The 16,078-nt window shown below is 34.4% G+C and overlaps 1 protein-coding gene across 1 annotated transcript; it reads left to right on the top strand.

Moving 5' to 3' along the window:
- Positions 1–1,021: 1,021 nt before the first annotated feature.
- Positions 1,022–9,255, top strand: LOC107684230 (regulator of G-protein signaling 5-like). The gene is made up of 5 exons (XM_016480446.1): positions 1,022–1,128; positions 2,470–2,583; positions 4,287–4,348; positions 6,041–6,207; positions 7,572–9,255. Exons 1-5 carry the CDS (start codon positions 1,085–1,087, stop codon positions 7,731–7,733), a joined length of 549 nt encoding a protein of 182 aa, XP_016335932.1. The 5' UTR covers positions 1,022–1,084; the 3' UTR covers positions 7,734–9,255.
- Positions 9,256–16,078: the final 6,823 nt, after the last annotated feature.

The raw sequence follows: 16,078 nt of genomic DNA, 5'->3' as shown, positions 1-16,078 counted from the left end.
CCAGAATATGTTTTTTATATAATTTAATGACTTTGAGGAATGTGAATACACAGAAAGCAGTTAAATGCAAATAATGAGAATATTACATTTCATGCATGATCTCTCTAAATATCCAAAAAAGTTATAATTCTGTTTAATAGATAACTAGTATTAGTTATTATGGTTAGATTGACTCTGTTAGATGAAGATCATAGTTCATCTTTAAAAAAATATATATAACAAAAAGTGTCAGTGTGTCAACCTTACTTACAGTGAAAGTTGTTTAATGTAACTAATATTCAACACACAGAAAGCAGTTAAATGCAAATAATGAGAATATTACATTTCATGCATGATCTCTCTAAATATCCAAAAAAGTTATAATTCTGTTTAATAGATAACTAGTATTAGTTATTATGGTTAGATTGACTCTGTTAGATGAAGATCATAGTTCATCTTTAAAAAAATATATATAACAAAACAAAGTGTCAGTGTGTCAACCTTACTTACACTGAAAGTTGTTTAATGTAACTAATATTCAACATTTGTTGTATGTTACATGTACTTACTATTATAATAACAATAAATTATACATAATTACATGCAAGTAACCCAAAACCAAACCCTAATCCTAACCCTAACCATATAGTAAATACATATAGTTAATTAATATTACTCAGTACTTAAATGTATAATTACACTGTAACAAGGACACCTTAAAATAAAGTGTAACTAAATTTACTTTTTACTTTAAATTTACTTTAATTTACTTTACTTTTACTTTTTACTTTACTATGTTTCTATAGTAATAACTAGTTGAATTGTCTGTTACTAGGCATAGATATAGATCTAAAGTGCTATGTACTGATGTTTCAGTGTTTTGGCAAGTTAAACATTTCCTCTCTTTTGTTGATTATCTCGCTCTCTCAGCTCCGATTGTAATTGCAAGCCAGGACTTGATTGGCTCTTCAGTTGTTGGCTTTGGGCCAGCAGACTTTCTCCATATAATAGAGGGAAGCAGGACGACAGCTTCTAAAAGAGAGAGAGAGCAGACAACTCCTGGTGGTGGACTAACTGTGCAAACCTAAAGTGAACAGCTCAGAAAATGTGTAAGGGATTAGCTGCCCTGCCCCAGACATGTCTGGAAAGGTAAGATCTTCAAAGCATCTTAGCATCATGGATTAATTTAAAATTTACCCCATGATATGTTATCTAGATAAGTCGGTTGGCAGCCTCCTTTGGGAATCAGTGCTTTGTTCTGGAGCAGCTGGGAATTCTCAAAATACCGTTTTGAGAAAGTCTGTATGGTGTTTTGTATTAGGTTTAGGTCTGAGTATTGATCATTGTATATGGGAAGACTTTATTCATTATAGAGTTATACAGAGTTATAGTTATACAATGTAAATTTTATAGAAACTGAAGGATTGTATCTGTTGTATTGTAAATTTGTATTGTATTGTACATTTTATGTTTATCTTATTTTCCATTTAGATACATTTACATTTTTTTTTCTATTTTTTTCTCTGAAAACATCAAGGTTCCTCAATTTTACCAAAAACCAGAACACCCTTAACATTGTTTAGTTCTCTGTTAATTACAAGATTTGGAGCAGAATTCCTGAGAACAGACTTTCAGTATAGCAATGAGGACATTTATTGTGACTATTGAGCCATTTTCTGATCAAACAATTGTGCTATTGGCTCATTCGTTGTGTAAACATATGTTTATCACTGCTCTTGGCTTTGGTCTTAATGCTTGGCCCAGGGCCTGGAGTACTTCTGAAAAGTGTATTTGTACATCAGAAAGACAGTTTTAAGATGGCAACATGAGGTGGTTTATAATGTAGCATTATATAATTAAACCATAAAATCGTAATTTTAATATATGGGCTTTTAAGCTGAGAATTGTGTGTATTGACGTCAGTATTTTTGGAGCAGTAGATCTGTCTATGGCAGCAAGATGTTAATGAAACCTCAACAAATCACCAAGTTTGTTGACGTCACTTCATCCACAGTCATCTGGGAGGAATATGTGCCTCCTCACAGACGAAAAAAAAAAAAACGTACAAAAGGATATTGCATCTGTTTTTAACTCTGCAGAGAGTGTGAAATAGTTCTGAATAGATGTGAACTGAACACCTTCAACATGTGTTGTTTTATTGTATCGTCTGTCAAAATGTGGTTATTACTGTACTGATGACAGCTATACAGGTCAATAATAAAAGCTTTCTATAGCTGACGTGCAAAAGGATAAAAAGACTAAACTAAACAAATTATCATTCTCTGAAAAACAATATGTGTACTTTGAGAGAAGAAAACAGATGACGCTAGGCTGATATTATATAATCTGTTGACAGGTATGTTGCACACTTTGGAAATATCCTCGACATTTATTTTGAAATTCAATTCATACGTAATATTAATCATTTATTAGTGTACGTTAAAAGCGCTAATGGACATCTGTATGGATTTGTGTTTGTGCTGTCTTCAGGGCTAAGGAGATCAAGACTAAATTGGGAACTCTGCTTCAGAAGCCAGAGAATTCCATCGACCTTATTATCCCCTACCAAGAAAAGCCTGAGAAGAAACCAGAGAAGCTTCAGAAGTGAGTTCCTGTTGGCTCCATTAACTTTCCCTCTGATGTTATACTTCCTCTCTCTTTTTCTTTTCCTTACTGATGAGGACTTCAGCTCTGCATGTTTCTCCTCACATGCCTCACATGTTCATTTAGACCAAAAAGTCTAAGTATACAAAAAGATCCCTTAAGCGCATGTCACCGTTCATATTTTTTAAAGCTTCAAAATAGAGCTAAACCGATCTTTCGAAATTGTTCTGTTTGCACTTAAAGGTGGAAATCTCAGGATGATTGTTTTATGTTTTCAGGTGGAAACTGTCCACCTAAAATGGTGGAAATCATCAATCAACCATGATGTTTAAAGGTGGAAATCTCAGGATGTTTGTTTGGTGTTTTCAGGTGGAAATCACTCATCTGAAATGGTGGAAATCATCCACAATGATGTTTAAAGGAGGATGGTTTGATGTTTTTAAATCTTTTTAAATCCTGAGATGCTTTCCACCTTTAAGTGCAGACAGAACATTTCGGAAGCTCAGTTCAACTCTATTTTGAAGTGTCTCAAGGGTCTCCAAATTGGTAACCACTGGTGCTTACTGGACAAAGCGGTAACTCCAAGGTACTCATGTTGTCGGGATAAAAAAAGCCTTTATTCCACAGGCAATTGAGAATCTTAATGTCATTTTTCAAGCACATTTCGACTAACAAGCCTTCTTCAGGGTGCATTACTATAGTCCCTGCAATATATTTTATGTCTTTGTAGTTAAATGCTGCTGTTCACCATGTTTTAACACATAAATAGAAATTTAAGTGGGTTTTAAAGAATCTGTATGAGATGTCACTAATAACCCCCATCAATTAGAAGCTTGTATTGTAGCTAACTCTTTTTAAGTATTCTGCTCTATTCAAGTATTCAAGCATTCTAACTTGAAAATTACGAGGTTCTTACTTGGGAAGCTACAGCAAAGTAGCAAAGTTCAGTGTGAATTCATCAAAAAGCATGAGAATAGAGCACATGAACTACCTATTCGTCTATTAAAACGCCCTTAATTACACAGATTATCAGATGTCACTAAAAGGTGGACGTGTAGAGAAAAGGGCTGAAAAGTAGAGAGCAAGGGAGTCAGAGAGAAAAAAATTGAGGAAGGCCATATTAGTACATCCTGTATTGGAAAACTGCAAGAGTCTGTTTATAATGAAAATTGTGTCCAAATTGACCGTAAAAACATTTACAGACCACTTCAGCTCCCTTTAACTTACGTAATGCCTTATGCAAGTGTTGTTAATAGGGTTGAATTTTTTCAGGCAGAATAAAAAAACTAAATGAAAGATCCCAATCACAAGATGAGACATGTGCATAGAAAACACAGTTACATCAGAAATCAAGTTAGGCCGAAAGAATGTTTGGATCACTGTAAATAAAGCTGCACTTGGGTTCTCACTTCAACTCGCCTTCAGTGGATGATTCGTTACACTTGGATAATACCTATTTATACAAGAGATGTGGAAATCAAATTAAATTAGAACAATTTCTTTAGCAGATCATTAACTTGTTTGGTTATACTGAACAGTACGTGCATATATTGCTAAAAATGCCCTTTACTTATTTCATATATCATATTTCTGGACCACATTACATGTAAACAATTATACCAATTATTGTGTATAGATACAGCTTGTTGGCCATATACAAAGGGTAATACAACTAAGTGAAGAAATCTGCTTGTTTTGTTCAGACCCACACCTGAAGAAGCAGCCCAATGGCGCGAGTCCCTTGATAAGGTCCTTTCCAACAGCTGTAAGTATGATGTTTATCTTAATGGCCATTCGGTTGCATTTTGCATCTTGAAAGTTCTTCCAGGCATGAAGGTTTAGTTTATCAGTTGAATACGTAAAACACATTTTAAAACTGTTTATATTTGTCAGTTTAGAACCTCTGGAAGTCTATTAGTTGCACTGATGCACTTGATTCGGTATGCGTAAACAGCTTGTGCTTAAACAGACACATTAACCTTTACAAGCTGCACATCTACGAGAATGTTCCTAACAGTAGTTTATATCTATAAAAAAGAAGATTCTTTCTGACACACATACATAAACAACCATTTTGTAAATGACTTATAGACTTCTAGTGTTTTCATGTAGAGCTAATTATAACGACTAGAAAACTTTTTGCTTTTTTCAGATTTTGCATATTCTAATTCTAATTCTGTGACCATCCTTATTGAAATTAAAGCTGCACTACATAACCTTGGCCTCTCTATCATCACATGTGGTTGAAACAAAAATTGCAAGGTAGATCTTCTCCATGGATCAATCTAATGCAAAATTGCAAAAAAAATCCTATAAGCGGTATATCCAAAACATTTACTGCCGTAGTAGCCAGAAAATATTTTCCATATGCAAATGAGATAAATGAGGTAAACCTGAAATATCTCACCACATTGAACTTGACTGCTCAAAATATAAATTATTATTGTATGCTTAAGGCCTGTTCACACCAAAGACAACTAGTTTTAACATTAATTTTAAAAGAACAGTCCACACCACAACTATAATTATAAAAGAAGAATAACTTTAAAGAGTTTGAGCATTCAAAGCAGCAGACAGCAAAACAAGAATGTTATCATCTGTTGCTGTGAACACTATTTATCATTATAGTTATCATTCTTGGATTAAATGGGCCTTTGCTTTGTGAATCTACGTAAGTACATAAGAACACAGTCTGAACAACGATTGCTTCTGTAGTCCAGCTTTAAAGTGTATTCAGTAAATGATCAAACTCTTCTTTATCATTTTCTGATTCGTTGTTGGTTCTTTACAAAAAAAACTATAAATAAACAAAATGTCAAAAAAGATCCTTTGTCTGCACAGAAGGGCTGAATTAGTCAATTATAGTAGGGAAAACAAATATTTGTTATTCATTCAATTATTTGTTTCAAGGCCAGTTTGTTATGTTTAATTATAACAATTTGCCTTGTTCATTTTATTTCAGAGTGGATTGTTTGCAAATTAGCCTACTCAGTCCGTACTGCATTATATATATATATATATATATATTGATTCAAATATAAGAGCATTTCTTTTGTTGACACTAAAACACCTCTATTATGTGCATGCTTTGAAATGTATGTAGCCTTAATGCTACCTGTCTTTTTACCACTGTTTGTTAAAATCATTCCCACACAAACAATTGCAAGTCTTAAAATAAATCTGCACTGAATAGTGAATAATTACATTGACTGATCCACAGAGGTGAATACCATTGTAGTACTTGAATACCACATGCTGTTATACAACATGGACTCGTGAGGGATTGCATTAAGGGCTGTGTGCCCTAGGCGTGCACGGCGGTAATGTTTGGATAAGGATGTTAAGAGCTGGTGAGACCGGGGTCTCTGGTGGCAGCGTGTCGCCAACACATTAGCACAAAAAGAACACACACAGCTGTACTCACTCTAATAGCTTTTCCACATTTTTAATTCCATAGATGGCCTGGCCACCTTCAAGAGCTTCCTCAGATCTGAGTTCAGCGAGGAGAATATTGAATTCTGGGAGGCTTGTGAGGGCTTCAAGAAGACCAAGTCCTCCCTGAAAATGGCCATCAAAGCTAAGAAGATTTATGAGGACTTCATTCAGACCGGTGGACCCAAAGAGGTTTGTTTGTTTTGCCATTGATTTTTTTCTTCTGTGGTAATCACACTTAGATTTACAGTTCAAATAAAAGGCACAGTGCTTCAGAGGTAGAAGGAAGCAGTTCTCCATCAGACCCGTTATTCATCTCTTGTGAAAATGTTTCATATCAGCTGTTTAGATCACTGTATAAATGCTGAGGCCAATGTTCTCCCCACTAACTGGCCCCAAAGAGCTATAAAAAACTTGAAAATGATGGAGTATCTGTGAGGTTTTTTTTTAGTTAAATGAATTTTGATTAAAATAAATTGAACTTTAGGACATTGAGAACGGTTATCAAAGCTCCACATTACCATAGATTTCCACTGAGGTATTGCTCCTTCAAGTTATTTTTTAGGTCAACATAAGCTTGTATATATCATTTTAGGCATGCTGTTTTAACTACATGATTGCTGGTTATTTATATTTGATATTTCAGCACCATAGGCTAGATATAACCTAATGAAGATGTAGTTTTCCACTTGAGTATTTGCCAGGTCATTTCATAGATTCTTTCTAATAGCCAAAAGGTTGTAGATTCTAACCCTGTGCCAATAAAACCCACTTTTAAACCAATGCTGTTCTTAAAGGTTAAAAAATAATTTAGTAAACGATAATTTTACGTAAAAAAAAAAAAAAATGTTTGTATCAGGATGTTTGCACAGTCGTGTGCAAAGGTTTAAAGTATAGTTATGTAACAGCCATTAGAGAACACACACATGCAAACCTTGATAAATTTAACAATAGCCATTTGTTTCTTAGCGATCATAAAGATTTTTAAAATCAATGAAATGCAAACAGTATCTCGTTGCCATTTTATATATATCTTTTTTCTAATTCTGTGATTGTTTCCGCATCAATATTTGTAGTTACGTAATTTTTTTTACCTCTGTTTATTCAATATTATGATCAAACACTTTGATTTCACATATTACAATAAAACAAACCAAAATCTAAATACGTTTAAATATAAAACAGTAATAATAAAAACACATATTCAAAACAAATGGAAAAAGTCCAAATGTAATAAATAACACAACTCAAAGACTTCTGAGGCATTTTTCTATATCAAGTAATGTATGGAAATTAATATGGTCATGGTGATGTTTAGGGAAAAAAAAAAAGAGTGCAATTCTCTAATCAGGCCTGTATTCGTAAAAACTGCAGGGAATCAGTCAAATTGGATGACTTCGTTCTGGAAGACTGACTGCTCCTCAGCCCCCCTAGAGTGCTGAGAAACTGTCAGAGTTGAAATAATGTGTTTCTTACTCATTATGTTTGGCCAGTTTGAAGCATTTTGTGACTGACTTTTACACACTTCCTCCTCATCACCAATATCATGCTTTTAGGTGAACATCGACCACTGCACCAAAGATGTGACTCTGAGGAACCTGGTGGATCTTTCTCCCTCCACCTTCGAGCTGGCTCAGAGCCGGATCTACACCCTGATGGAGAAAGACTCCTTCGGTCGGTTCCTGCGGTCTGAGCAGTACCAGGAACTCCTCAAGTAAACTGACTTGTCCAGCTGCAGGGAGACTGATCACTTTGGTCACAAATTGATGTCACAGAAATAATTTTTACTCAAAGTCTTTAATGTACACTTTTTGACAAATTTCTAAAGCTCATTAAACGATACCACAGTTGGTGGAAGTGGAAAACATCGGGAACTGTTGCAATGTCTCCCTACAGCTGACTGAACTGGCCCACTGCTAACAAGAACATCTTAACACAATGTGATTCCTGCCCAGTGCTCTGAATGTCAAAGTCAAGAACTTCAATAAAAGATGTTGATTAGGGTTTAAGACACGGTATTGCTCCTTATAAAAGTGTGATTTGTCATTAGCAAACATTTAATTTGTACAAGTGCAAAATGCCAAGGATTTGAAGCGCCTCTTAAAATCTTTTATATATGTCCTATTAATTGGAGTCACACTCTATTCTGACCCCTGTAGACTAAATAACGACTAAAACTGATCCCCACTTGTAATTTATGGCTTTTCAGATAAGTGCAGAAGTGTTTCATGTACTTTTGATGAGGACGTTCTGACCCGAGCATCTAAGCAGCATGTTCATCAAGGGGAAGAGGCTGGGGAATGGGAACGGGAGATTGTGGGCTTTTTCTTGGAAATATCTGTGTTAACATTAAAATGTCCAAATGGTAAACCAATGGAAATCATGGGGAAACGACCCACTTAGTATTGAAAGCTAACTATAAGTCAAAGCTAACAAAAAAAGTGTGACATGTTAAGATGCACTCCAGTCTCTGGGAACTTGTTGTTCGGGTTACTGCTATTGAAAGTTGCTAAGATGGGAATATTAAGTAGGAGGGAATCTCTATAAAGCACTGGGCACATTATTTTTTATTCTAAAGGCAGTGTCTATTCCCATGCCACTTTAAAAGCAGAACACATTTAGATTAAGTCATGGAAACCCAAAACATCCGAGTGTTTTTTCCGACTTTCTACAGCAACCATTTATCACAATACCATAAATGTATAAGTCCTATAAACTATTATACTCTAAATAAGAATGATTGCTGCAAAATGTTAACATCAATTATTTGCTCTTTGCATGTGCAGCCAGTCGTGAGTCAAGTTATTGCAGACAGAAAGGCATATCAAATATATGTAACCCACATGTGTGATATTCAGTGTTTTTTGCATGTTTTTATTTCAAGTGTGTTTCACAGACACATATACTCTTGCATGTTTCTTTATTATACTGTGTGTAGCTATGTCACTAAATCTAATAACCTTCATTCATAAATGAGCAGTGGTAGGTGCTTCCAGAAGTCCTTACTGATGTTCCAAAAGCAAATTATTAGTTCACTGCAGGACAGGTTTAGTTTAATATGGCTATCAATAACTAGGCATCACCAACGTAAAGTAAATTAAAGAGAAACTGAATGAATTCAACAAGAATTAGTTACAATTTAATTAATTTTTTTAAATAATCATTTAAAATTATTACATTGGCTAAAAAAATACCGAAATTGTCAAAATTGTCAGTAAGGACTGACAGAGTACCTTGCATATTCAACCTTGGGAGAAACCAGGCTCAGTCGGGGGGCCAGTTCTCCTCTGACCAGACGAACCAGCAGTACGGAAAAATCAATTTAAGACGTAATAAAACAGACGATGAACACTATTAACAGCAATTATTATATGATGCAATCAAACTTATAGCAAAATGTGGTAGTTCTGTATGTTGTTTCAGGGTTGGCATCATCTGAGGTCCTCTGAGGGGTTGGCATCATCTCTTCTCGGGTGTTCTGGATCCAGACTGAAGCTTGTGTAAATCCTAGTTACCACGGGATTGTCTTTAACAAGCAAGGCTAGTGATTGAACAGAAGTAATTCAGACACTTTAAAGTTAAGCTTTGTTTTCCTCCTCTGTATTATAATTGTTTTGAGTCATCATGGAATTATTCAACATTGCTTAATCGTACTCCATTTCGGCAAGCATGGAATTTGAGTAATATCTGAAAATTTATTTTGTTAAAATGCCAAATTTAAACAATAATGCAACTGTTTCCTGACTTCCTGTACAGCAAGCTAGCCACTCGGCCAGAGTGTTTAATTTACACAACCATGATAAGATGAGTGGATCAGTGTGAAGAATAGAAAGATATAAGAAGAAAGACAGAGGAAGAGAGAGCTGGAAAATTGAGATAAAGCAGATGGGCGATGAAAGGTTGCCAAAATAAACAATGTCAGACGCAAACATGTTCACATTCATTACCACTCTCATTCCTAGAAATAGACGTATGACTCGTGACTGGGGCTTAAACCCCTTGTGTACTGGCGGAACTGAAAAGACATTTCTTCAACCATATTGAGTTGCATCAAAAAGGCACCCTTTTCATAAATGCCAAACAAAAGGGCATCTCCATTTTGCTTTGTCCAGACTATAGGTCAAGATCAGCAAAACTGTTCTTAATTAAATTGTTTTGTTGTGCTGCTTTTATCAAAGACATACAAGAACATAACTCATTTCATTTAAACAGCAAATGCACGCATCCAATTAATCTCCGCTTAAACCAGGTTAAACCCTTTGGAACATTCTGTTATGACAAGAAGGCGAATCAGAATATTAAATTAAGCCAGTGAAAAAGTACAAAATCACATACAGTGAACCAAAATAGTATTTGGACACTCTGAGCCACATTTAAAAATGTCTAAATGTATTTGTATTATTTATATTTACATGACAAAGTGCTAAAAACAGAAATGTTTCCTTTGCATTTTTGTTTCATGTATAGACGACAATGTTGTCAAAACAATCCCCACTCACACGGATCCACAAAAACAGCTAAAATCACTGTATTATGCATGCCAGGCCGGTAATTGGCAATGTCACTTTGGAAAGAAATATTATGCACATACTGTACCTTCGGACTGAACACAAATTCATGTTTCTGCGATATTTTTGCAATTATGTTTAACCTATTGGTCTCAATATTGACTGATATGATAATGGATGTACACTATTAAAAATATTTTTTTTAACGTTTTTGAATGAATTCTCTTATGCAGATCAAAGCTGCATTTATTTTTGTTTAAGAAAAGTATAAAAGTAATATTGTGAAATATAATTAGAATTTAAAATTATTTTTATTTTATTATTTTTTTAATTTACATTTAATTTATTCTTATGATGGCAAAGCTGAATGCTCAGCAGTCATTACTCCATCACTGTCACTTCACTGATTAATACAATTTAATTTAATTTAAAAAGTAATCATTTTTTAAGTAATTAAAAACAATTAAAATGCTTATTGATTTCAAAGTTTTACACAGCTGGAGTGTCAAATAGTCTATGACACTATTCTATTCTACTAGTCTATGACAAATTAACTAAGAACATTTTCTTCAGAAAATGTGCAAATACTTTCATCTTCATTTTTAACAATATATTGTTTTATAATTTCAATTAACTTGCTATTGTGAAATGTTTTGTTTGAACTGTGTGTTTGTGCTATGCCTCTTTAAAATAAATGCCACAGGGTTTGACATTTTTGTAATAACATGCAAATATATTCATATATTATGTGTTCAAATACTTTTTATGGCCACTGTATATCTGTATATCCGTTCACAAATAGCCTGTCCATTCACATGCCAAATTTCTTTTTATGGCAGTGTTCATTCGACACAACTCTGGTGGTGTTACCTCAGTGCTGAAACTATGTACAACAGTCCCGTTTCTTTCCATACCAGGGCCAAACAATATTAAATCTTATCCAGGTGTTAACACCAGTCTTACGACAGCTTGAGCTGCAGCTATAACAAGGTACAAGAGTGTGTGTGTGTGTGTGTGTGTGCGTGTGTGTGTGTGTGTGTGGACCAGGATGCTAATCATGCCCTTATGGCACAATAATGCTGTTCCTGCTATTTGCTCATACACACAAATGGAAACAAATGTGGTTCGTACACACAAAAACAAAACCAGAAACCAGATAATGACTGCGCAGGGCTCAGATGGAAGGAGAGATAATGCTCTCTAAATACTCACGTCATATGGTCATTTGTGTAGTAAAAACAGACCGCTCTCATTGAAGAGACAGCTGTGAATTTGCAGTGTTTTGATGGCTACCGAGATTTACAATAGGTGAATGTAAATTATAGAAAATTTAAATACTGAACTGGTAAGTTTGGCTTATAAAACATTTGTTTTTTTCTTTCAGCAAACACCCAAAAATCCAAAACAATATTATTATATTGATGCTTAATTAATGCATTTCATACGCTCTCAGAAAAAAAGTACAAAGCTGTACCTACGGTGCCCCAAGGTAAAAAGCTACATCTTTTCACTTTATTTGCCCCTAAATCGTACATATCAGTACTATAAAGTAACTGTATGTAAGTTTTTTACCTTGAAATATTAGTTTCAGAATAATTTTGTTGGTACACTGAGTTCTGTTCTGGGGTAAGTGGGCGAATTTCCGCATAATATGGAGGATTGCTTTAAGGTAGCAACAAACGCACATGTACAGCAATCCACTGTAATTACTACAGATATTTACGACAGTGAGTTCCACTGACTTAACTGTAGGGGGCTCCAAAGTCGCATAAATACATGTAACTGCATACAGTTGTTTTAAAAGCACATTAACGTTAACAACTATTAAAGAGATGTTTTGGCAAAGTTATATTAAAGTTTTGCAGAGCTGTCATAAAAAGCGTGCTACATGACATGTCGAAACTGGAAGTCCAAAAAATACATATTAGTACCTAAAGTGTACTTTTGAAATGGTATTGCCCAGTTGAGGTTTTAGGCATTTTTCTGAGATTGTATATCTATCATTTGATATAGTTTTATGCACCAGAAATGTCTATGAAGAAATTATTAATCACAAAATGACAATGGTTGTCTCTCTTCTGATTCCCTGTGTAGTAGATGGCAACATGGGTTGAACACTTCTTATTGTGGTGCATTATGGGATTGGGTTTTGGGCACCACTACATACACATAAACAAGGTTACTGTGACTTTATCTCATAGTTAGCCTTTTTTTTCCTCGCAGTTCTGATTTTTTTCTCAGATCTTTCTTTCTTTCTTCCTCCATTTATACGTATGATTCTTTCTTTCTCTATTTCTTACACAGCTTATGACTTCATTTAAATTTCCTTGGAAAGCACTGTACCAGCACCAATAGTGCCTGGGTAAACTGGCCTAGAGTTGTTTAGTCAGTGCATTGAAAACCAACTCGGTTAATTCGGCCTCTAGTGTTACCTGATGAATAAATTTTCAGATGCAGAATACAAATATGGCTTATTCTTTTGTGTATTTGTCTGCCATTTCAAAAGGTGCCCACTTCAATAACAATGATCAAACAGGCACTGCAGCACCTGAAGCGCCAGAGCAGAGTGTAATTACATCAAGCCCTGTGCTGAGCCATAATGAGCAGCCTGCTGTCCTGCAGCAAGATCCTGCCATGTAACAGAGAACACAGAACAGAGAACAGAGAGAGAAAGAGATAAATTGGTCAAGAAAAACAGCCTGTTCTCTGCTCTACCAGACGCTCATTTGCTGCTCTGTAACTGCAGGCAAAGGCAAAACATGTCAAGTCAGTGTAGACGAGGGGTGCTGAGAAGTCACACATTTCTTTTGGGAATGTAAAACAGCTATGCAGATGGCTATTTAATTGTTTTTGTAGGTTGTTTTAGCAAATGTGAGCACATAATGGGACTTGAGTAACTTTGTGAAATGTTTACCTATTATATTCAAAGCTGGATTGTCAAAATAACTGTGATTGTGATGGTAATGGCAACCTCCATAATGACCTTCACTCAAAGTCATCAGCAATATCTAAATTTTACTAGCATTTTCCTTTGTGCTGAATTTAATTGAACAGAAGGCACAGGGTGCAAAAAGGCTGAAAGCCCCTTGGGGTAAAAAGGCCGTTTTTAAAATATTTCCTCTCCAAAACACCAAATAAAAACAAGCACCACCACAACATTTTCCTAAACAACAGTTTGTTGCTATGCTCTGCAAAACATGACTTATCCATGTGGTCACTAAATTTTCCTTTTTAAATTAAATAATAATAATAATAATAATGTACCTTAAAATTGATGCAATTTCTTTTATTTTAAACATTTATATATACAGAATTATTGTGTGTGTGTGTGTGTGTGTGTGTGTGTGTGTGTGTGTGTGTTACCTTGAATTCTCATTTAAGAGCATTAACTGTAATTCCTATAGAACATTCTAACTCTGACAAGTTGACACTTATTTTGTACTTTTGATTTTTGTGATTTCACCCCGTCCTGCTGCTTTCAAACTGTGTTCCTTTTTTATTATGTGAAAAGTGCTGTTTATAACATTTATATTTTTGGCACACAGTATAGGGCATACAATTATACATTTAAAATATTTGTTCTTTGATAAATTAGCCCTGTAGCATATTTATTTATTTATATATTTATTTATTTAGGTAAATATGTATAAGTAGTATATTATTATTGTTATGAATTGAGTCTTATGGTTTTCATTTTTGTTCAAAATAATAAAATCATTGGTTTTTCAATAATCAATCAAATATTTTGAAGTGGGACACTAATTCAACACAAGATCCAATCTGCTTAAAAATGCCACTAGAAGTACTAAATAGTTGACAGGGAGGAAGCGAATTGTTTTCCATAAGTGAGAAGAAACAGATTTGTTTTGAAGCATGTGCAAAGTGGGCTCAGTGACTGTGACGAACACAACCGAGAGTCATTTCCGAAACATGCCTTCAGCATTGTAGCTGTTGAATGCACATTGGTTGGTTACTAAAAGCAGGGAAATGTTTTTTGTTCCAATAAAGAATGTTCAAAATGAGCTGTACATGGTTTATCATTTGCTGAAGTTGTTATTTCCCATATTTCTTTGATTATTTTATTCAGAAGTCTTGTCCTATGTTAATTTTGTCTCTATAAGCTACTATTTTATACCATTTATGCCACTCTTTCCCTGGGGGTCCGGATTTTTTTAATATCCTGAATGTGGGGGTTAAAGCCCCCTTCATTGCCTTTATTTTGAAATGATTTTCAGTAAAGCTTCTTTGATCATTTCTTTTCACAGTTGCTTCATCAATCATGTTTTCGATCATCATACACTTTGAAAAACTTTTCCTTTGTACCCTACAGCTCTGTGTGAGATATACAGTAATACTTTATATTAATAATTGTCACTCGTTACTCCATTTGTGTTTATGTTTTCATTTGAATGTAATACGCTTTTGAAGTGTCACATCATTTGTTTACATCCCTAGATTTTCTCTGTTTTCTACTTCAAAAGGCACAAAAGACATCAGAACTGAATGTTCCCATCCTGTATTCATCTTGCAATGAACCCACTCCAGCTCAGCCTCTTTGCGCACTTTTTACAAAATCTCTCTGCATTGTTTTAAACATGATGAGAGATGAGATGAGACTGGATAATATAGTCCATATATTTAAAAAGAGTATTGACTGTTCTCTCGCAATATTTCAAACATCTTAAAAACACTCCTAATTAAAACCATGTGCTTGCATGTGTGCTAGGTCACATTGACTTTGCCAAGGTAATCGTTTCCTCTGCTGTTTAGAGTTGTAAATCTCTAAATCAGTGTACCTTAGGAAGGAGAAATATTGAACAAATTGTTTCTGGTATCTACGAATAGGATACTTGATGAATGTGTCAATATAAAGAGTTAATAAGTAATCTTACTGAAATGGACAGTTAGAGTCTTGCTACATGATTTCTAACGGTCTCTGTAATTTTAGGAATATCTGAGAAATACCCATGAGAGAACGTAATAGTTTTTGAGATATCTGAACTTCCTATACTCTTTCACTCAATGTCCTAAACATCCACATACAACGTACTGCAATCCTCCATTACGTCACACTCACGCTACATGGGTGCTCATTATCGTGTTTTGAGAGATAATTGTTATTGACATGAAGCTTTAAAAAAAAACTTTCAAGATTCTGCATTCAGTAAGGAGATATAGAGAGTAACCAAATGCATTTCTTAATTTAAATACTAAAAAAAAGTACTTAACGGTTTTAAGAAACTATTTTATTTATTTACTTACTTTACAATTAAATATTTTCTGAAGAAATATGAATGGTTGACTACCCAGTTTTGTTTTTAGGTTTTGAATAGTATCATAAATTACTCTTTTTGTTCTCTCTCTCTCTCTCTCTCTCTCTCTCTCTCTCTCTATATATATATATATATATATATATACAATGGGTATAAAAAACCTTTAGAATGAAATATATCTTCATATATATATATATATATACAGTGGGTACGGAAAGTATTCAGACCCCCTTAAATTTTTCACTCTTTGTTATATTGCAGCCATTTGCTAAAATCATTTAA

Source organism: Sinocyclocheilus anshuiensis, unplaced genomic scaffold (assembly GCF_001515605.1).
Source record: "Sinocyclocheilus anshuiensis isolate Anshui unplaced genomic scaffold, SAMN03320099.WGS_v1.1 scaffold629, whole genome shotgun sequence".
Classification (NCBI taxonomy): Eukaryota; Metazoa; Chordata; class Actinopteri; order Cypriniformes; family Cyprinidae; genus Sinocyclocheilus; species Sinocyclocheilus anshuiensis.
This window is presented reverse-complemented; position numbering and strand designations above follow the sequence as displayed.